Source organism: Cervus elaphus, chromosome X, assembly GCF_910594005.1.
Source record: "Cervus elaphus chromosome X, mCerEla1.1, whole genome shotgun sequence".
Classification (NCBI taxonomy): domain Eukaryota; kingdom Metazoa; phylum Chordata; class Mammalia; order Artiodactyla; family Cervidae; genus Cervus; species Cervus elaphus.
This window is the reverse complement of record NC_057848.1, coordinates 133912833-133935160: the sequence shown is the minus strand read 5'-3', so window position 1 is coordinate 133935160 and position 22328 is coordinate 133912833. Positions and strand designations below refer to the sequence as shown.

The 22328-nt window shown below is 38.8% G+C and overlaps 1 protein-coding gene across 8 annotated transcripts in view; it reads right to left on the bottom strand.

The window, feature by feature from the left end:
* Window positions 1–22328, bottom strand: part of CASK (calcium/calmodulin dependent serine protein kinase) — a 370356-nt gene that overhangs the window by 229293 nt on the left and 118735 nt on the right. For all 8 annotated transcript variants that reach the window (XM_043895774.1, XM_043895776.1, XM_043895778.1 and 5 more), the window contains exon 3: window positions 5067–5172. In XM_043895774.1, coding sequence (XP_043751709.1) covers window positions 5067–5172 — 106 coding nt within the window. The remainder of the gene's footprint in view (window positions 1–5066; window positions 5173–22328) is intronic.

The following is a 22328-nucleotide window of genomic DNA, read 5'->3' as shown; positions in this document are numbered from 1 at the left end:
AAGTATCAGATGCGACTAAACATAAGCCCTGATGTGTGACTTAGAAATAAACATTTAATTTTTTTTTGGAAAGGGACAATATTTATTTACTCATTTTTTTAACTTTTTATTTTATATTGGGATATAACCGATTAACAATGTTGTGATAGTTTCAGGTGAACAGCGAAGGGACTCAGCCATAATATACATATTAATTTTGAGGTGGGAGGGTGACATGACACAGCCCTGTCTTCAAAATTGAACCTATGTTCTAAAATGTTTATATTGCTGAAAACAATTGCAAATTGCCACAGGCAAGTTCTAACTTAACTGTAATCTGGAACCCATGGATATAGTGTAAACACATGCAGATTTCTAACAAACTACTGTGTGTGTTGGGGATAATGACAACATGGTCTCTGAATAGTATTACCCTTACTTTAAAAGTCAATCATCTCTTGACCTCTCACTTCAGGACCCACATTTGTTAACACTGAATATCTGGGGGCTGGGGCCTGATACATCCTGGTTTAACAAGCTCTACTCAGGATTTTCCAGTGCTAAAGTTTGAAATCTACTGCTCTAATCTTTTCCAGCAGTAAAATTCTGGTTCTGTCTCTGTATTCGAGTATGCTTCAGGCTTATAAATAAATCATTTATATCAACTAGTTCTAAGGATTTGCTAACTTGATAAGCAACAAGATTGAGCCATGTAATGTTGTGACTTCAGTTTAGGGGAAAAAAGGGGAGAACTGGTTATAGATAGTCTGTGGCAAAGAAAGATATGGATACCATACTCAGAAAGTCACCAGTGACCCAAATATATTTGCTTGGTCTAGCCTTTTCTCCATCAAAATTATCAGAGCTATTTCCAAGCAGCCAACAAATAGCAAAGTCAACTGACCTTATTTCATTTGCTTTCTCTTTGCCTACTCTGCATCAGTGTCATGTCAGAAAACTGGAAAGGATCTAGATAACCCATAACCTGAGCAAAGAGACCCTGAATACTACGGGTCATCAGATCTATTGCCAGAAAAATTCTAGTGTAGCCCTGTCTATAACACATAACAGCTATGTGAGCAATCTCTTACATAGCCAGTAGGGGGAGGCACGCACAAGCTTATGCTTCGCTCTTTGATCCACAGGACTTTAAATCTTATAGTAATGAATGGTTTGGGTTTGTTCATTTGTTTTAAACTGAGGGGATCAAAGGGAATGCAAAAAACAGGGCAAAGAAGACTGTTGAGGTGAATTTATAAAAAAAGAATGATACAAAAGAACAATTTTATATTTCTGTTTTGTCTCTAGCCCTTCTGAGAAATTACTGTTATTTTAACTATGAATTTATAATCTACTTCCAGATCCCTAGGGCTAACAGAACAATTCTAAATTGAGAAACAGGTCCTTTAAAAATTCATGTTCGATCAAGGAAAGCAACATTAACTGAATATGACATGATACTAAGGAGTTGTTGATTCTGCTAGATATGATAATAGTATTTTATACATACACAGAGACACACACAGAGTCTTTATCTATAAATACAGAGTATTTATAGGTGAAATGATATTTAGAAATTGCCAAGAAAAAAAAGACAACAGTAAAGGATAGACAGAATAAGAATGGCAAAATATTGATAACTACTGAAGCTCAGTGACAGGCCTACAGAGGTTCCTTATATTATTTCCTTTCCATTTGAAAACTTCCAAAATAAAAGGTTAAAAACTAGGAAGCTATGTTCTAGCTATTTGGGTTAACAGTGAGATTATGTGGCTGGTAACTATGTAACTTCAATGAGGTCTTGTTCTTGATATATAGCCATCTAATCACAACTGAATCACACAAAATTTAGCTATATAAAATCCCATATAATTCAACATTGTGAAACTAAAACTAACCTGTTAAATTCACTGGAAACAATACTTTATCATTGTAGAGCAAGTCACCATCTTTTAAGGTGAATGAACACTGATCTCTCATCTAGTTTTCATAATCTTATGAAGATTTTAAAGTTAAAAGACTTGGTCAAAGTCACAGAATTAGTAAAAATGATGGAGGCGGGATACTAACCCAAGTTTTATGACATGAAGGACCATCTTCTCTGTACTATACTGTCGTTTAGACCCCTTTGAAACAGATAGCAAATGTGAAATTTAGGTGAATTTTACAATTTTGCTTTCTGTGCTTGCTACTTTATAGTATATGGCAAAATCTGTTGTCTAGTTTTCTTAATGAATAAAAAAGTATGGACAGAAACAAATTTCTTGAATAAAGAATAAAATAAAAAGAATTATAATATGTTAAAATTGGAAGGGACATTAAAGCCCCTCTGTAGTCCAAAATTAAAACCTTTTCTTCAGGACACCTGGATGGATCCAGGTTTAGCTTGAGCATTTCTAGTGAGGAATGGCAGACTCAGTGAAACAGCCGCTTCATTCATGCAATTAGTTCTAATCATCAAAGAGGGCTCCCTTGCTTACAGGTGAAATCTACCTGCCACCTGTTGATTCTAGTTACAATTCCTCACCCTACACTGAATAAACACAGAATCCTCTTACACTTGATGATCTTTCAAAGCACTAAAGACATCCATTATGATCCACTATGGGCTTATGATCTGGGGACTCTTTTAGCAGTAAAAGAAAAATGAATAGATTCCTGGGTAACTAAATTTTCCTAGTCTTTTCAATAGCTCTTCCAGGCCAAGTGGTCCTCAAAGTGGGACTTAGGTATTTCTGGGTGTACTCAAACCCTTTTCAGGGGACACACATATCAGGATATTTTAAAGGCATTTAAGCCATAGCTACATTTGCCATGATTGGGTCTGTCTGAAAACAAGCCTGTGGTCTGCTGATTTTCCTTTTGTATCTCCACTCAGAAGAACCCATCTCAAAGACCAACCACTCGTCTGGGCTGAAAAGCCTGCCTAACTTCAAAGAGACAACTGGGGAATGCAAAGCTTGTGATCTGTGAGAGCAAAACAGCTTTGGAAAGGACGGGGAGAGCCACCTTATTTCATCCAGACAATATATTCACGGCAAAGCCTTATCTAATTTAGAATTAGACATCAATAGTAAAATAACTGTCATGGTGATGTCTATCAACACTTTAATTTTATTTGAAAAATGAAGTCTGATTTGTTTTTTTGAGAGAAAGTGAGCCTGATTTGGCTGATGAGTCTGACGATGATGGCTAGCTCTGCCATTTAGGTCACAGAGCAGACATTTTCCATACACTGAATGAGCTAAAGGTATGGTGCTAGAGTTTTGAAGAGAACGCATTTTTAAAAACATGCAAATGACTAAAAATTTCATCCTCACAATAAGTTTTTAACAACTGAAAGCTATGTCTGGAAGCATCTAGTTTTCAAACATCTTTTAGCAGGTTTGCCAACAAAAACTTTGCAGGCTGTGTCATTATGATGGAATTTCTAGGCTCTTTCCCACTCAGGCGATCCCATTCTGGAAGCATGCCAGTGTCTTGCTTATTAGGAACCCTCTAGGGAGAATGGGCAATATACTGATATAACACGATGGGGCTGGGGCTTGGTTCTGCACACCACACACTTCTACTTAATGTACCCAAAGGTTCCATCCAGGGCTTTTAAAGCTGTTGCAACAACTAACTAAACTGCTGACATCTTTTTCACATAAGCATTTACACCTAAATTTACAGTGATCTAGCACTTATATACGTGAATGAATGAGTTTATATTAATTGGTCTTAAATTTCACCTTCTTTGTTTTAGATCCTTTGCTACGACCTTGTAAAATAGTTTAAAATTTGGCCTAGATATTCACTTTATTAGCTAGCCCCCTGGAGAGGGCAGCTTCTGACAAAGCTTCCAGTGATCACCACCTCCAGGTCTTTACAACTTGATGTAATCCTCTCCTGTTGGGTGTGGACTGGATCTAGTGAGTTATTTCTAACTAATAGAATATGGCAGAAGTGATGGTGTGTGATTTCAGAGAGCAAGTTACAAGACTGATTTCTGTCTGCTTCCTACTGTTGTGGTCTTGCTTGCTGACTGACCCTGATGAAGCCAGCTGCCATGGAGCTGCTCTAGGGAGAAACCCAGTGATAAGGAACCTAGGGAGGCCTTGGGCCAACAGCTCATGAGAAACTCAGGCCCTCAGTCTGATAGCGTGCTTCCAACAACCATGTGAGTGAGCTTGGAAGCAGATCCATCCCCAACAGAGCCTTAAAGTGACTTTGGCCCTGGAAAATGCCTGGATTACTACCTTGTGAGAAACCCTAATCAAAATCACTGATTAAAATTTTGAATAGTATGTCACCCCATAAAGCTTGATACAGTCTCTTTGGACACAATCATCCGATCAGCTATGAAACTACCCAATTGTACTACCCTGAGGCCACATTTCTCCATCTTACCAACAAAATTTTTGTGAGAAACATGTTGAGTGGCTTCCTCAAATCAAGACTTACTGTTATCTACAGAATATTCCTTGCCAATATGGTGATTGCATTAAAAGAGGAAGTCTGTTAGTACTTGTTTTTAGTTGCTTAGAGAGGCTTGCTCGGGGCTTCCCTCATGGCTCAGCTGGTAAAGAATCTGCTTGCAATGCAGGAGACCTGGGTTCGAACCCTGGGTCAGGAAGATTCCCCTGGAGAAGGAAATGGCAACCCAGTCCAGTATTCTAATGCCTGGAGAATCCCATGGACAGAGGAGCCTGGCAGGTTACAGTCCATGAGGTGGCAAAGAACTGGACATGACTGAGCTACTTAACCACCATAGAGAGGCTTGCGACATGGAGGCCTCTACTCTCAACCCAGCCCTTTTCACTAAGACTCCTGTAGTCAGAATCGTATCTTTTGGGACCTCCTATTCTTCTGAACTCTATCTCCTCCGCTTTCTACTTCTCTAAAGTATGCTAAAAATGTGAGGGTAACCAAACATGCCCTTAACCACTGTGAACCTTACAGGGAGAGGTTCCTTTTATTCTTATTACTTCAGGTCGTTCTGAACAGATGTCTTCACAACTATTTTGAAATTTTAAAAGTGTCAGCATTATCTAAGATGAACATTGTCTAAAGCTAACGCTTAAGAAAATAAAATGCAAACTCACAATTCAAAAACCATGTAAAGCATTCCATCTGAGCTATATGTCTCCAATAATTCTACAATGTGGGGATGTTTCAGCATATGACAGATACTGGCTTCCCGCTTTAGATCTGAAAAACAAACACAGAACACCTTGTTAGGTAGAATTCAAAAGACAATTCGAGTGAATGATGAATGAATGGATGGGATCTATGGTAACATGAAGACTTCTCTAACTATAGAGATGAAATCCCCCATTCAAACAAAGCTTAACTTTTTGCCCTTTGACATCTTTGACAATATAACTTATTAATATTCTTGCCAGCTTAAAGCAATATACAAGTCAGCTATTACTAAGAAATGTAAATAACACAACAAAATACTTAACCCAAACTCTTGTAAACAGGTTTCAAAATGTATAACTCTTTCTTGATCAGCTAATAAACAACTCAATTTGCTGTCTTGAATTTTACTTCTTTTTCTGAGGTTTCCCTAAATTGCCTAAGGATATGATGTTTATTCCTTAGCCTAAAATCTAGCATTTATAGACACACTTAGGGAAGTTACACGGAATAGAAGGCAAAGAAACAAAACAGTAAAGGTAAACAGAAAGGCACTACTCTCAACATCAAAGTTAGAACTTATTTTACATCATCTATAAAATGTGTTGGATAATTCAAGACACTATCTTCACAGTGTTATTTTGAAAAACAAATTCAGATAATGTAGGAAAGACTACTGTGTAAGTTACATAATACTATTTGAAAAATAAAAGTGTTAATATCCTCATCGTCGTGATCATCACCATCACACAAAAATAGTTTGGGTGTAAGTGTCACTAGTCATGTCTACATGGAACAAGATAATTAAAGCCTTCCTGTGTTAACAGCGCTGGAGTTTCACCTGCTTGGAGATGAATAAAATCCAATGTGGCATTTTTATATTTGGAAGTAGAAGGGAGACAGGTAAAAGAACCAAGGTTAAGGATATACTGCACAAAGCAGAGAGATAACATTATCTCCTCGCTGATTTGTTAACTCAACTTAGTCTTAGCAACAAGAGCAATGGCTGCAGAAGGAACCTTAGAGGATTCACAGAAGGTATAAATAAGGAAAAGAAGTCAGTAAAGAAGACAAAAGAAAAACCATCAGAAAAGTAAGAATCAATAATACAATATTAAGAAAGTCAAGAAAATGGGGGAATTAAGGCATAAGTAGTAAGAGAAGGGAGCTCCCTGGTGCCACCTGCCAAGGCTGCAGATGCGGGTTCGATCCATAGGTTGGGAAGATACCCTGGAGAATGAAATGGCAACCTACTTCAATTTTCTTTCCTGGGAAATCCCATGGACAGAGGAGCCTGGCAGACTACAGTCCATGGGGTTGCAAAGAGTCAGACACCAATTACCGACTAAACAAGAACAAAACTTAAGAGAAGGCTGAGAAAAGGCTGTAAGAAAGATTCAACCAGGAAAAGGCCATAAATGTTCTAAGATCACATTCCGTGGAGAGGTCAGATTCAAACTCAGGATGCAGACAATGATGATATAACAAATTTAGACTGATCACCTCTCTCACTGGTCTAAGTACTCAATATGATTGTTGTCATTTAATGTCCCAACAAGCCTGCGAGATAAGTATTTTACAGATGAGGAAACTGAGACTTTGAAACCTGTTCAGGATCATATAGCAATTACAAGGGGTTGGTTTTGATCCCTGGCCTAACTCCAAAGTCAGTCCTTCCAGGATGCCAGGCTGGATTTAGACATGATCCTGGTAGTAGGAAAGGAATAGCAGGGTCAAAGAAAGTTTGATTATTTTTTGTCCGTTTTTGCTGTTGTTTTAAAGAGAACACTGTGTTTGTAAGTGTCAGTGATGAAAATCCCTTAGGATCTGGAGTCAGAAAACTTGGTGCCGGTCCAGCCTCTGTCACTACTATTGCCAGCTGACTGCTAACCTCTACAAATGCTTTCCTTGTGGCAAATGAAACGGGGACAGTGACATGATGCAGGACCTGCATGGTCTACAACTTCAGAGGGCAGTGGCAAGATTCTAATGAGAAAACAGATGGGAAAGGACTGTGTGGAGTGCAACAGTGTGGGGCTGAAGGGGTTAAGGTGGTTCGGTCTTCATTGTGGAGAAAGAGATGAGATGCACATGAAACATGGTCTCTATCTCCAGGAGAGTACAGGTGTGAATAAGGTGTGGCTTTTGTGCTGGGGAGTCATAACTACGAGGAAGACTTTTGATAAGTGCACTAGAGGACCAGGCTGAAGCCAGACAATATAAATCAGATGCCTGCAGACTTTTTTCTCTCCCTGTAAGATTATTCTGCCTTCTGATTCTACAAAAAGCTTAGGAGTTCTAGTACTGTTTTTTTTTTTTTTTTTTTTAGTACTGGTTTTAATGTTTATCTCTAGCTTCTCATTTTATTAGAAGTGACCCTTTTCATACCTTCTGCTTTCACCTTAGTTTCTCTTTCCATTTCTTTCTATTCTGATCAAAGTCTGATTCTATTCAATGCTCTGACATCAGAGTCAAGAAGTAAATGGAGACTTAGTGTTTGCCACAACAAAAATGGGTCTTTTCTCCTGTTTTCCATTTACTTTAAATGTTGCCCCTTTCATGTAACTGCAACGTGTTTCAACCTCCGTATTCAGCATTTGACATGTGCTACATTTGTTATACTGAAAGATCATAGTAGAAACGGATGCTCTAAAGACCTCTGCATTTGACACACACGTCTCCTTGGTATATGGCTGGACATGCTTATGGTCTAGTCTCTTCTAATCCACCCTCAAAAATAAAGGCAGGTTTGCTGGGGATCCTGCCTTCAAAGATTAAAACACTTTAAATGTCACTGGACCTGTCAATAAAACATCTGCCTGCAATGTGGGAGACCTGGGTTCAGTTCCTGGGTTGGGAAGTGAAATGGCATTCCACTGGAGAAGGAAATGGCAACCTACTCCAGTATTCTTGCCTGGAGAATCCCATGGACAGAGGAGCCTGGCAGGCTACAGTTCATGGGACTGCAAGAGTCGGACACAACTTAGCGCTATCTTCTGACATTTCAGGGACTAAAATCCAAACAATGATTGAGCAGCACAAGACTAACAACATAAAAACATATTGAAATTATAAGGGCAATGATGCAAAATATGGCTTATATCTAGGATAACTGAGGCACCATTTTCCATAATTCAAGTATTGATTAAATGGGTGTATTAAATAGCCCAAAAAGAAAAATCAGTTTCAAAACACAAAGGCACCATCTATGCATTCAAGCTATAGATTCCAAGAAGTTAAGCTCAAAATATGTGTTTAGATGTGAGTGTGAATTAAAGACTAACTGCTATTAATTCCTTGCTGATATAGCAAACTAAAAGGAGTATTTTCCTACAAATCAGCTCATGAAGTAGAGTAGGAAGGAATTTGAAAGTAGGTGATAATAATATGATTTGAAATTGTAATTATCTGACTGCTTAGAGATACTAGCTTAGAACATTCCTTTGAGTGACCTGACCCAGGGTTACCATGGTGTTTTGAAGATCTACTTTATCTTTAGTGACTGGGAACTCCTCCACTCTGCCTTGTATTTTCTCATTTTGCAGGGAAATTTTTAAAGATTTAAGGAAGAATCTACTTCTATGTTTAGTGTCCCTATGTTTAATTATGTGCCTATATTTTATCAAGTTATTTTCTTTTAAAAGGGGTCACTAGTAATATGGGAAGTAATATTTGATATTCTGACCAAAACTGCAGAAACACACTTAAACTGAATCAACCCACTATATGGCATAATAAGTTCAGGCTATCCAATAATAGTAGAACAACTATGTCCTCCAGGGTCTACTTTTCAGTCTGCCCCTCAAATAAGGGAGAGTTATTTAGGAAACCTGTTTCAGGTGGTTTGTTTTAAGAAGAATTTTCCTGAAAAGTATGTAGCATTCATTTTTATAATACTATTAGTTGTTCTTGGAAAAGGAGAATTTTTCATACCACCTTTTAAAAGTGAGAAGCTGCTTTTGGAGCAAGTTAATTTGACCATGGGTCAAAAATAAGTTGGGTATTTACCAATGTGACTGAAGAAAGGAATGCTCTCTGACATTCTTAGCAATGGAGTGGCAATCTCATTCTCAATGTCTGAGCTTTAAAGATCAAATTTAAGAGTTAGCTTTCTCAGAATCATTCAGTAAGGTTTTAGTTCAGCATCATTCAAAAGAAATACAATGCAAACTTCACACACAGTTAAGATTTTTTCAGTGGCCACATTAAAAAGAAGCAGGTGAAATTTAACATAGTCTATGCAATCCAATACATCCAAAGTATTATTATTTCAACATATAGTCACATTAAAAAGTACTAATGAAATATGTTACATTCTCTTCGTGTACTAAGTCTTTAAGATCCAGTGTGTTTTATTCTTATAGGACATCGCAATTAGGAGCAGTCACATTTCAAGTGCTCAGTAGCCGCATGTGGCTAGTGGCTAACAAACTGGAATGGTGCAGCTCAGGATAGATTGACTTGATTTAATTCTTATCCTCTCTCAACGGTGAGTTCGTCTGCATATCTTACACAGCCATCTGTAAAGTCATTCAGTCATTCCAAAAAGAATCTAAACTCAAACACATTTTTAAAAAGTTGAAATATAGTTAATTTATGTTATGTTAGAGTCATACAGCAAAGCTATTCAGTTATACATATATGTATATGTGTGTGTGTATATATATATTTCTTTTTCAGATTCTTTTCTATTATAAGCTATTACAACATACTGAATATAGTTCCCTGTGCTATACAGTTGGTCTCTGTTATCTATTTTATATATAGTAGTGTGTATCTGCTAATCCCAAGCGCCTAATTTATCTCTTCCCCCTGCACCCTGTTATCTGCTTTAGTAACCATAAATTTGTCTTCTATGTCTGTAAGTCTATTTCCAAACAGATGTGTTTTTAAAAAGCACTTCCACAGAAGGAAACGACAGCTTTTAGTAACCCAAATCCATCACTTAATGACTAAATCTGGAATTTCTTCACTATTGTTAATCAAAACCTTTACTGGTTTCAGTTCAGTTCAGTTCAGTTGCTCAGTCATGTCTGACTCTTTGCAACCCCATGGATTGCAGCATGCCAGGCTTCCCTGTCCATCACCAACTCCCAGAGTTTGCTCAAACTCATGTCCATTGAGTCGGCGATGCCATCCAACCATCTCATCCTCTGTCATCCCCTTCTCTTCCTGCCTTTAATCTTTACTTGTTTAGTAGCTTTTAATTATTTTATCTTGTTTAATCTACAAAACACTCAAAGGGTAGTTAACATCTGCTGAATAGCAGCCATGTGGACACTTCAAAATGTATTGAATGATCTTAGACCATCCAGTGCAGTATCTGGGATTTTTAAGTGTTCCTCCATAAGTCCTCATTTGATAGTTAATAATAACCCTGTGAGGCAAATATGTCTAGTTTCACTAAACAGAGGAAAAAACTGTGCAGTGAGATACTTAAGTTGCTGAGATCACAGAAGTAGTAAGTAGGGGGAGCAGAGCTAATAACTGAAGTCCAGTGCTCTCCACATCATACTACAATGGCTCCTGGGCTACACAGTTTTTATATGTTTCGTTAAGATCCAATCATATAACAGTTGTAACACTGACTTGGGTGATCCACTATCAAGACTGCTACAGAACCAGCTTTATTTCAGCTGCACTGTCACCAGTGATGATCAGAAATTCAGTTCAGTTCAGTTCAGTTGCTCAGTCGCATCTGACTCTTTGCGACCCCATGAACCACAGTACGCCAGGCCTCCCTATCACCAACTCCCGGAGTCCACCCAAACCCATGTCCATCGAGTTGGTGATGCCATCCAACCATCTCATCCTCTGTCGTCCCCTTCCCCTCCTGCCCCTAATCCCTCCCAGCATCAGGGTCTTTTCCAATGAGTCAGCTCTTCGCATCAGGTGGCCAAAGTATTGGAGTTTCAGCTTTAGCATCAGTCCTTCCAATGAACACCCAGGACTTATCTCCTTTAGGATGGACTGGTTGGATCTCCTTGCAGTCCAAGGGACTCTCAAGAGTCTTCTCCAATACTACAGTTCAAAAGCATCAATTCTTCGGTGCTCAGCTTTCTTTATAGTCCAACTCTCACATCCATACATGTCTACTGGAAAAACCATAGACTTGACTAGATGGACCTTTGTTGGTAAAGTAATGTCTCTGCTTTTTAATACGCTGTTTAGGTTGGTCATAACTTTCCTTCCAAGGAGTAAGTGTCTTTTAATTTCATGGCTGCAATCACCATCTGCAGTGATTTTGGAGCCCAGAAAAATAAAGGCAGCCACTGTTTCCACTGTTTCCCCATCTATTTGCCATGAAGTGATGGGACCGGATGCCTTGAAATTAGACACTGATTTTTAACTGACAAATACATAAGTATTCTCACTTGTTTCCAAAGAATCTCCAGGTTGTGTTAGAAATTCAATAGTTAAAATTCAGAGCTGACCCAGACTCCAACTGCACATAAAGAATGTTCTAATCTAGCCATAAAATAATTAGGACAAGGATTAATGTGTTCATTTGAATCAATATTAATAACAAAATAACTAAATGAAAGTCATTATTGACTCAACATTTTTTCCTTGGCGAGCTGAAATTAATGATCATGTGGTATTTTAAGAAAGGGATCCAAGCAGAATCTTGGAAAGATTATACCAGCCAAGTTAAATGCTGCTGCTGAGCTCCACCTTTATCTAATAACCAGTTTGAAGACTAAAGATCCCAGCTGCCTTTGGCAATAATATAGGTCAGGCTGGCTTTAATGAGGCCATCTTCCTATAAATCAAGAAAATTGACCTTCTCAACTAGAGGATGACCGGAGGCCTAGACAGGCCCCCACACCAATCTGAGGTAAGGGGAAACTCATTATTTCTTTGATCTTCTACACATTTTACTAGCACATTTTATTATCTTTTTTTCACATACAATGAGAAATGCAAGCAGCTTGTAATTTCTTTGAATTCTTGCCCACTTAATTCAGTCTTACAGCCTAATATCTCACCTGTTAGGTGCATGAAAAAAAGCAGCAGCATACCATTAATTGAGAATATTTGACTAGTGCAAATTTTGTTCTTAAATAGGCAAATATATCAGTTAGAAATCAATATCAACTACACTATTGTCGTTTAGTTGCTAAGTCGTGTCTGACTCTTTGCGACCCCATGCACTGTAGCCTGCCAGGCTCCTCTCTCCTTGGGATTTCCCAGGCAAGAATACTGGAGTGGGTTGCCATTTCCTTTTCCAAGGGATCTTCCTGACCCAAAGATCAAACCTGTACCTCTTGCATTGGCAGGCAGATGCTTTACCACTGAGCCACCAGGGAAGCCCCTTAACTACATTAAGCATTTACAAATTAATGATTTTAGTAGTATATTTCCCAAAGAATTTTGAGTTCTGAAAGTGTAATAAATATATTAAACCATCCTGGCCAGCTGAATACCAAATTTAAACAAAATTCAACACTATATTTGAGGTATTATCAACAACTATCAGCAGTAAATTATAATAAAGCCAATTACTGTGAGAACTACTTGTCTTCCTTCTCATTCTTCATTAGGATGAGTTTGGTAAGTATCATTTATTTCTAGGGACTTGCATTTAAAACAACTCCAGGTCATTCTTAATCAGTATTGAAGGACTATAATTCATTTAGCTTGTTAATTAGATATTAATAAAGATACAGGTGATCAGTTCGATGATCTTTATAATATTTATCTTCTGAGCTGTTAAAATGTTCTGAAAGAAGAGCATGTGCTTAAAAACTATCTATAAATAGAGCCAACATTAGGTTCAAATGAAACCAAATTATTTGTCACTTATAGGATGTAACTCTGAGTCATCTATTTAAGGAGTTACTCAACCATGAATTTGGTGAGGATCTGTTTTGAACTAATAAAAACAGAAAGATGTTAGTTACATGGATAAAGGAAAAAAGCAGAGGTGACTGAAATTCAAACAACATAAAGTTTCAGCATTAGAGTTTTTCTCAAATATATGAATGACCATTATTATAATCATATTTTACACATGATAAAAGAAGAAATATAATGTTCTAAACATCTCTTGAAGGTACAATTCCTCTGCTGCTTTTTATTTGGGGAAAATGTAAACCAAAAAAGCTTTACAAAAAGGGAGAAAGACTGGGGCATTTTACTATTATAAAACCCAGACACTGGGGACTTCCCTGGCAGTCTAGTGGTTAAAGAGTTCTCCTTCCAATACAGGGGGTGCGGGTTTGATCCCTGGTTGGGGAGCTAAGATACCACATGCCTCGGGGCCAAAAAGCCAAAACATTAAACAGAAGCAATACGGTAACAAACTCAATAAAGACTTAAGGAAAAAAAACCCGGACAACTATTTCAAAATGGTACTCCTTTATGAAAGAAAATTGGAGAAATATCAGTTTATGCTTCAATTACTTTTCAATATCAAAGTCTTGAAAAATACGTTAGGAGCTGAAGGAACTTTGTGGGATGACAGAGTGTACTATATTTAAACTCATCATATATACATATTAGAACTCTTTGGACTATATACTTAAATGGATTCATTTTATTCTGCCTAAATTTTTATTCAATAAAGCTTGAAAAAGAAGTGTTATTGCAATAAGACAGGAATTCAACTAATAAGTATCAAGTAAAAAAATGTTCACATAACTTGTATTTTACATTTTCCTAATTATGCCATCTACATAGTTTTCCCCCATTATCCGAAAGTAGAGTGTTTCTATGAAACCTCCTATAAGCCAAAATGGCATAAAAGGAAGATGCAGTTACTTTTTTTCATAAAAGCAAAAATTATCTTCAGATTTTTTTTTTCAGTTAGTGAAAACCGGTACTAATGTAGGTCTTTTGTAAAAGCAAAATGCTGTGAAGTGAATTTTTTAAAAGTGGGAGATACGTGTATTTAGTTTCTATTTTTATTTACTTCCAGCTGAGTTCAACAGGGATATGTGGTAGGAGAGGTTGCCTCATGACCCACTCCTGCTACACTTCTTTCTTCCACAATGGGGCAAGCCCAGGAAATACTGCCAGCAGGAGCAAAATTCTCCCCAGAAAGCAATCGACAGTGTATAATATACAAATAAAAGAATAAGTGAGGCTGAAATTCTCTATGGCATAGTGAAATAACTATCATAATTTTTAAAAATAACATGAGTTTCCTGTATCCAGCAGTTGGATACTTCTGTCAACAAATCTCATGATAGGAAAAAAAAACTTATTAATGAAAAAATAAGTACCAATGAATGGCACTTATTTTGAAAAGGATTAAGAAAAACAACTAGCTAATTATTTTGATAAACAGCAGCTTAAAATAGGAGATTATGCATAACCCTGCAGACTCACAGCCACAACTGCCAAAATTAAATCTTTGTTTTGTTGGTCTACTGCCCAAATCCAGACTTATATGGATAGTTGCAAATGGCTAAGAGGTATGTGTAACTTAAATAGTTCACCTTGTTATCTTTATTTAAAAAGACTAATGAAACAGCTTCAAAGAACAGTAGTAGAATCAAGGACAGCAGCTAAATGTGGCAGAGAGGAGAGGACAGCTTTTGTACACAGTGGAACTCTGGACTAGGGAAACAGGGAATTCTGAAAAGGCCATATTTCTCCTTGTTTTAATAAAATTTTAAGTAAACAGTACATTGCTCTGCCCTTAGAATAAACTATCTTCATTTAATCCTCTCCACAAAGCCAGGAGGCAGCACACTTAAATTTCTGAAAATGTGGCAGCTCTCTACATTGGCAATTTTTAAACTTATTTGGGGCCAGAAGCCATTTTCTAAATCTGCTATAGTGATAAAGATTTTGTAGAAAAAGAAGGAAAAAGCCCAAGGGATTGATCTAGATACTGATGTCCAAGGACATGAGTTTGAGCAAACTCTGGGAGATCGTGAAGGACAGGGAAGCCTGGTGTGCTGTAGTCTATGGGGTCGTGAAGAGTTGGACAGGACTTACAGACTGAACAACAACAACAAAGGATAAAATAATCATCTAACCCATCTCAAGGAGATCACAAAAGCACTATTGAGAGTGGAAAGCTACAGAAATTAGTGCCTCCTTGTACACGTGCATAATGAGCACAATTTGAGGACCACCACTACTTAGATTAAAAAAATAAGCATATACCTTATATTATTTTATAGCTTCCCTGGTAGCTCAGATGGTAAAGAATCTGCCTGCAATGCAGGAGGCCTGGGTTCAATCCCTGGGTTGAGAAGATCCACTGGAGAAGGGAATGGCAACCCAATCCAGTATTCTTGCCTGGAGAATCCCATGGACAGACCACGAGGTCGCAAACAGTTGGACACGACTGAGTGACTAACACTTTCATGTCATATTATTTTAGCTTCTACCCCAAACCTAGCACTTTGCTGTGTGAAATGCATGAAACTATCACAAAGTCTTTTTCTTCTTTTTTTGAAAATTACAGAATGTTTTCCTGGGGACATTCCATGTGGCCCAATTTCTTGTTTCCTATCTTGATATCAAAATAATATAAATTGTTTACTTATTAGAGTATAGTGTTTAACACATAAAATAAGTATACCTGATGTTCAGGGGTTTGCCCATTTGTTGTAGGTTGAATATCAGAATATGTATTTCTTTAATTTTTAAAGAATGTACATTTATAGTCAACCAGTCTTTTTTCTTGGCTTTTTTCTCTACAGCTCCTTTGCCATTTCACAAGACGTGGAATGGGTAAAACATAAGTTTCCTTAAAAGTTGAGAGAGAAACAGAGGCTTCTGGCATCTGATCCTCATATAGTTTAGTGCAATCCCAGTGAGGCAGAGCCGGTGAAAACAAGGAAAGGAAGTTAGGTAGGGCCTTAATCCCTCTTCACTTGAGAGTCACTTGTGACCTAGGTGGTGTAGTGGTAAATAACCCATCTGCCAATGCAAGAGATGCAAGAGACTGGGGTTTGATCCCTGGGTCAGGAAGATCCCCTGGAGGAAGGCATAGCAACCCACACCAGTATTCTTGCCTGGAGAATCCCCATGGACAGAGGAGCCTAGCAGGCTATAGTCCATGGGATAGCAAAAAGTCAGACACAACTGAGCACACACAAGTCTAGTTCATGTCTTAGTAACATGAGAAACAAATACAAATAATACCTTATTCAGGTCATTCTAGATAATGGTTTATTTCATATAAGTGACTTTTCCAGAAAGAGTGCCAATGTGTCCTAGTTTGCCCAGTTCTTTCTAGTTGTAGCACTGAAAGTTCTGTGTCCCAAGAACCTGCCCTCAGTCCCAGGTAAACTTCGATGGTTGGTCACCTATTTCCTGAGATCTGGCACTTATCCTTTCAAATGCTAACACTCTCCTGCTTGGAGACAGTTATGATGTAATAGAGCAACAGATCTGTAGTCAAAAGGCCTGTGTTTAAATCTTGGTGGCTGAGATGGTAAAGAATTTGCCTGTGATGTGGAAGACCCAGGTTTAATCCCTGGGTTAGGAAGATCTGGAGAAGGGAATGGCTACTCACTCCAGTATTCTTGCCTGGAGAATCCCATGGACAGAGGAGCCTGGCAGGCTACAGCCCACGGGGTCACAAAGAATTGGACACGACTGAGCAACTAACATCTTTCCAACTAACAACTTTCCATCACTTAGAAGATGTTATAACCCTGAACGTTGGTTTCATCATCTATAAAATGAAAAGACTAAGAGAATAGCTCCCACACTCGTCGTAGTTAGTCCTGGGTGATTGTGAAAGTGCTTGCCACGGGGCATGACACAGAGCATGTGCACCATAAGTTGTTTCCTTTCCCTTTGACCATTTTTGGTGGAAATAATTCTCTCTTACCTTTAACAAATGTCAGTCAAACCAAGTTTGATGCCAAGAAGTTGGCAACACGAACATCCAATAACTGAAACATACTACTACATAGTTCTAAACCTACTCTTATTTTGAAATTTTTCATCTACATTTTTTTTGGGAAACCACTTAAAAGAGTTCATAAGGAACCAAATCTGAAGTTGACCAAAGAATTATTTGTGTGTGTGTGTGGGGGGGGTAGTAAAAAGCAGGTACAGTTGAAGTGTCTAATAATGAGACACTGGTTTTTAAAAAAAGCGAAACAGAATCCACATAGCTGTGTGTGTGTGGCCCACTGACTACTGGCATCATTACTCTTCTAGACAGTCCTTAGAGTCATCCTCACACCAACTACTACTTTTCTCCCACTTCCACATGCAGCTGCCAAAACCTGTCCATTCAATTTTTGTAACACCTGTCAAAACAATCTGCCACTTCCTGCACTTAGCCTAGTTTCAGCCCTCATGGATTCTTGTCTGGATCACAGTAAAGATCTTCCAGTGGGTTTCTTTGCCTCCAGTTCCTTCTTTTCACTCTACTCATTAAATTGTCATCATCGCTTTTTATTCTAAAACAAGTATTATCATATCACTCCAAAAACCTTCATGGCTGTCCATTCTATCTACCAAGATGTTGTAATCCCTCAGCTCCACATGGGAAGTCTTTCCAAAATGATCTTTAAGTCAAACAACTTAACTGGGGTCCACAAAGCTATTTAGCAACATAACTGGAAGAAGAACCAGTTCTCTTATTTCTTGAATTTTCCAGGTGGCTCAGTAGTAAAGAATTTGTCTGCCAAGCAGGAGACCTAGGTTTCAACCCTGGGTTGGGAAGATCCCCTGGAGAAGGGAATGGCAACCCACTCCAGTATTCTTGCCTGAAGAATCTCAGGGACAGAGGAGCCTGGAGGGCTACAGTCCAGGGGGTCGCATAGAGTTGGACACAACTGGGTGCGTGCGTGTGTGCGTGCGCACACACACACACACACACACACACACACACACACACACACACACACCCCTTCTGCTTCCTAGTCAAGTAATTTAGGTTAACTTTTTTCTTTCAATTTTGGGGTGGGGGAATGATGTCACACATATTACATTCATTTCTAACTTCTCCCATCATCCTCGCTGACTCCTACTGTGAACTACCCACAGCTACTGCAACACCTCCTCTATCCCCCATGCTCTTTGTGCTCTTGAAAACCCTGCTCCCTCTGTTTGATGCTCTGTGTGCTTCCTTCTCTGTTTAAAAACACCAACTCATCCATTGAAATTCTACCCACACTTTGCCGCAAAGTTCTCCTCAAGAGTCTCCTCAGCTGAGGTAGGCACGCCCTACTGTGATCCCACAACAGCTTCCCTATACACAACTCAGTATTTCAGTCTTTCCCAAACTGTGCTAGTGCTGGTGAGTTACATTCTGGCTGACACTGCTGGAAGGCATCACCAGGCACACATAACTCCCTCAACCAATGTCTATTATGTCTTCTCTCTCACATTAAATTGTACATGTGTGTGTTATCACTGAATCAGAGAGTGCTGGAAATGGGACAGTAAGGGAGCCATCATCACACACTCCTCTTCATCCTCACATTTTACTCCTAAGGGAAACGATGTGCTGAAGTCACACAGCTAGTTCATAGCACAACTAGAAAATGAATTCAGGTCTCTGAGTCTCAATCTTTCTGTTACTCTATACTCTACTGGAAGAGAACTCTAAATATCTCCAAAATTGCAGACAATCTAGTCCAGGAAGCACATACATACTGATTAAAGCATTTTCAGAAAATGACCCAAAAATGCCATCTGTGTGAAGATAATTGGCTGCTAATGTTATTTTGTATATTGTATTATAACTTAAAATGAAAAACTTCAAGGTGCTACTGAGTACACTGGCTTAAAGCAAAAGCAACATCTGCCTAACATTTCTATGTCACCGTAGAGTGTATGCCTTGTATTATTTAATATTATAAATTACATGGCCAAAAAAAGTCTTCTCTTAAAAGAATGAAGAAAGAAAATGAATGTGTTAGTCGCTCAATCATGTCCATCTCTTTGCGACCCCATGGACTGTAGCACTCCAGGCTTCCCTGTCCATTATTAACTCCTGGAGCTTGCTCAAACTCATGTCCACTGAGTCAGTGATGCCATCCAACCATTTCATCCTCTGTCACCCCCTTCTCTTCATGCCCTCAATCTTTTGGGTCTTTTCTAATGAGTTGGTCTTTACATCAGATGGCCAAAGTGTTGGAGCTTCAGTTTCAGCATCAGACCTTCCAATGAATATTCAGGATTGATTTCCTTTAGGATTGACTGGTTTGATCTCCTTGCAGTCCAAGAAGTCTTAAGAGTCTTCTCCAACACCACAGTTCAAAAGCATAAATTCTTTGGTGCTCATCCTTCTTTATTAGGTTAAATGATCACATAATTCCAAAAGAAGTATATGAAAAGAGCACATCTAATTTTCTTCCACTAGAGGACACTAAAGATCATATTATAGCTAGTTAGGCAAATAATGTCACCAAGATCTCTGGCTACAGACAATAATATTATTGCTCTTGATAATATAATACACAGATGAGATGGTTATTTGCCTTTGACATGTCTAAAAGCAATAACCATTATCTAACATTTTTGGAGTCAGTCTCAGAAAATGTGTGGACTCATTTAACCCTCACAACAACCCTAAGAGGTAGATGATACTCACTTTATACATGAGGAATCTGAGGCAGAGAGCAGTTAAGTCACTCACTCACAGATGCAAGTTATAAATAAGCTCTTTGTAGGGACTTCCCAGGTGGGGCTAGTGGTAAAGAACCCGCCTACAATGGAGACTTAAGAGACGTGAGTTCGATCCCTGGGTTGGGAAGATCCCCTGAAGAAGGACATGGCAACCCACTCCAGTATTCTTGCCTGGAGAATCCATGGACAGAGGAGCCTGGTGGGCTACAGTCCATGTGGCCGCAGAGAGTCAGACACTATTGAAGAGACTTAGCTAGAAATATAGAAGCTGAAATATAGAGTCTTGATTAAAGTTATATCAGAGCAAAGTTCAGTAATAAAATCCTACTATCTTTCAAAAAATTCTCAGTTTAGTCTATCCAAGCCACCTGATTATGTTTTTGAAAACCTAGACTGCTGTAAGGTGCAGAATCATTAAAAATACAACTAGGTAGGGCTTCCAGAATGGCTGTGAGTGCAAGGAAACCTCTCCCATAGAGAGACGAATATGAAGCAGGCTAAAATTAAGTCATTCAAAGTCTCTGGAGATTGATCAAAAGACTTACAACAAATTGAGAAGCAGTTATTCAATAACATCTATAGAAACTCGATAAGAAGAATGGGAGGCTGTGGCATTCAGGACTGGGACTGAACCTGTGTCCCCTTAGTTCTGCCTGAGGAGGACCTGTTCAAAGGGGCCCAGCAGCTGTGTGCAGATCAGCTCCATGAGGTAGAAAAGCTGTTTGGGGTGGATACCACAGCTGGTGAACATCAGCATATCCCACTTTCCACGGTTCCATGCTGTGGAAGGCTACCTTGAGTGGCTGGTAGAAGCTGGATGGCAGCGCCTAGTTGCCACTCCCAAGTCCAGCTAAATCCAGATTTATCTGGGCAGGGCAGCTGGTAAAGAGTAGTCAGTCCCCCTTTCCTGCGCTGCTGGAGAGCCACAGAGGTGGGCTCGGCAGCCCAGTGGCAGCTGCAATCTCCTTCAACTTTCTAGGCCAAAGAACTTGTCCAAGACAGTTAGCATCTGGTGAACAATGGCAGATATCATCCTCCCTGGCTCTGATGTGGAAGATCCCCATGGAGTGGTAGTAGCAGCCAGAAGGGAGCGCCCCTCCTCTCCTTGCAACCCCCCCCCCCTCCGCCCCCATACAGCTTGCTCCATAGGGAAGATCTGCGAAGAGTAGCCAGTGAAGAGGAGTTTCCCTTTCCACCACACTCTTGTTCCATAGAAGAGATTCTGCCCAGGGGAGGGTATAGCAAGCTTCATAGGCTAGCAAATCCTTCCCCTGACAAGGGGCTCAACTTTAACTGGATCAGAATATGGAGTAAGTTATACCACAAGGCATTGTCAAAAACAATAGAGCAATCACTAACAATTAGTACAGTATGATGCCAACAGAGGTAGATCATCTAATGGGAGATCAGGGGAAGAGCAGGTCGAAGGAGCCCAGTTAAAGCCAGAGTCATTCCTAATAGGAAAGTTGTGCACATTCTCAAGGCTACTCCCTCTGAAGAGACCTACCAGAGGTTGCACTGAACCAACAAGTCACTAAACAAACAAGCAAACAAGAACAAGTCCTGGAGTACAGGAGGGCTGTTAGTATCCAGATCTACTGTAACAAAAACTTGAGACACACAAAAGACAGGAAAGTGGGATCCTTGTACATGTTTACGGGAAAGAATGATCCTTGTACATGTTTTTTTAAAAGCAGAAAATAGAAACTGCCTTAAGGAGGCCCAGATGTTGGACTTATCAAAAAAAACCTCAAACTTGCTACTATAAATGCATTCATAGAACTAAATGAAATTCACATTTAAAGGATTTTTAAAAGGTGTTACAACAATGTCTCATCAAATAGAATATTAGTAAAGAGAAATTATTTTAAAAAGAACAAAATTTATACTTTGCTATTAAAAGTACAATAACCAAAATGAAATATTTACTAGAGAGGTTCAAAAGTAGATTTGAGCTGGCAGAAAAAAACACAAACTTCAAGACAGATTATTGATAGAGATTATGAAATCTGAAGAATATGGAAGAGAAAAGAATGAAGAAAAAAATGAACAGAGCATCAGAGAAATATGAGACACCATTAATACACTAATATATGTATAATGGGAATACCATAAAGAGAGAAGAGAAAAAAAGAGCTGAAAAATATACTGATAAAAAGATTGAATAAATAAATTGGGAAAACAAACCTCCCAGGTAGAAGATATTCAAATACTAACCAAGTCATCTGATTCTATTCTTTAAGATTTCCTGAACCTGTTTCTGTGTGTCCATTTCAACTGCCACTTGGAAGTTAGTTGAGGTCATCATTTATCTTGCCCAGATTACTGCAAATCTCATCCTTATATTATAGCCAAAGTTTTTTCTAAAACTAAAATCCAATCATACCTGACTACCAGTCCCCTGCCCCACACTCAAACTCCATTCCCCTTAGATGTAGCTTGGCCCATTTACAGCTTTTCAGATTCACCACAGTATTTATTTTAAGAAGAGGTTCCTGGCCCACATCCCATACCTACTAGATTGGACTCACTGAGGGAGGAGGCCCAAAACCAATCCGTGCTTTTAATGGTGGTGCTTTAGTGGTGCTTTTAAGCACCACCTTCACTCTCCTCTCCCACAATTCTTCTGAACAATGAAGAATGAAAGCCACAGTGAACGGGCCTCTGCG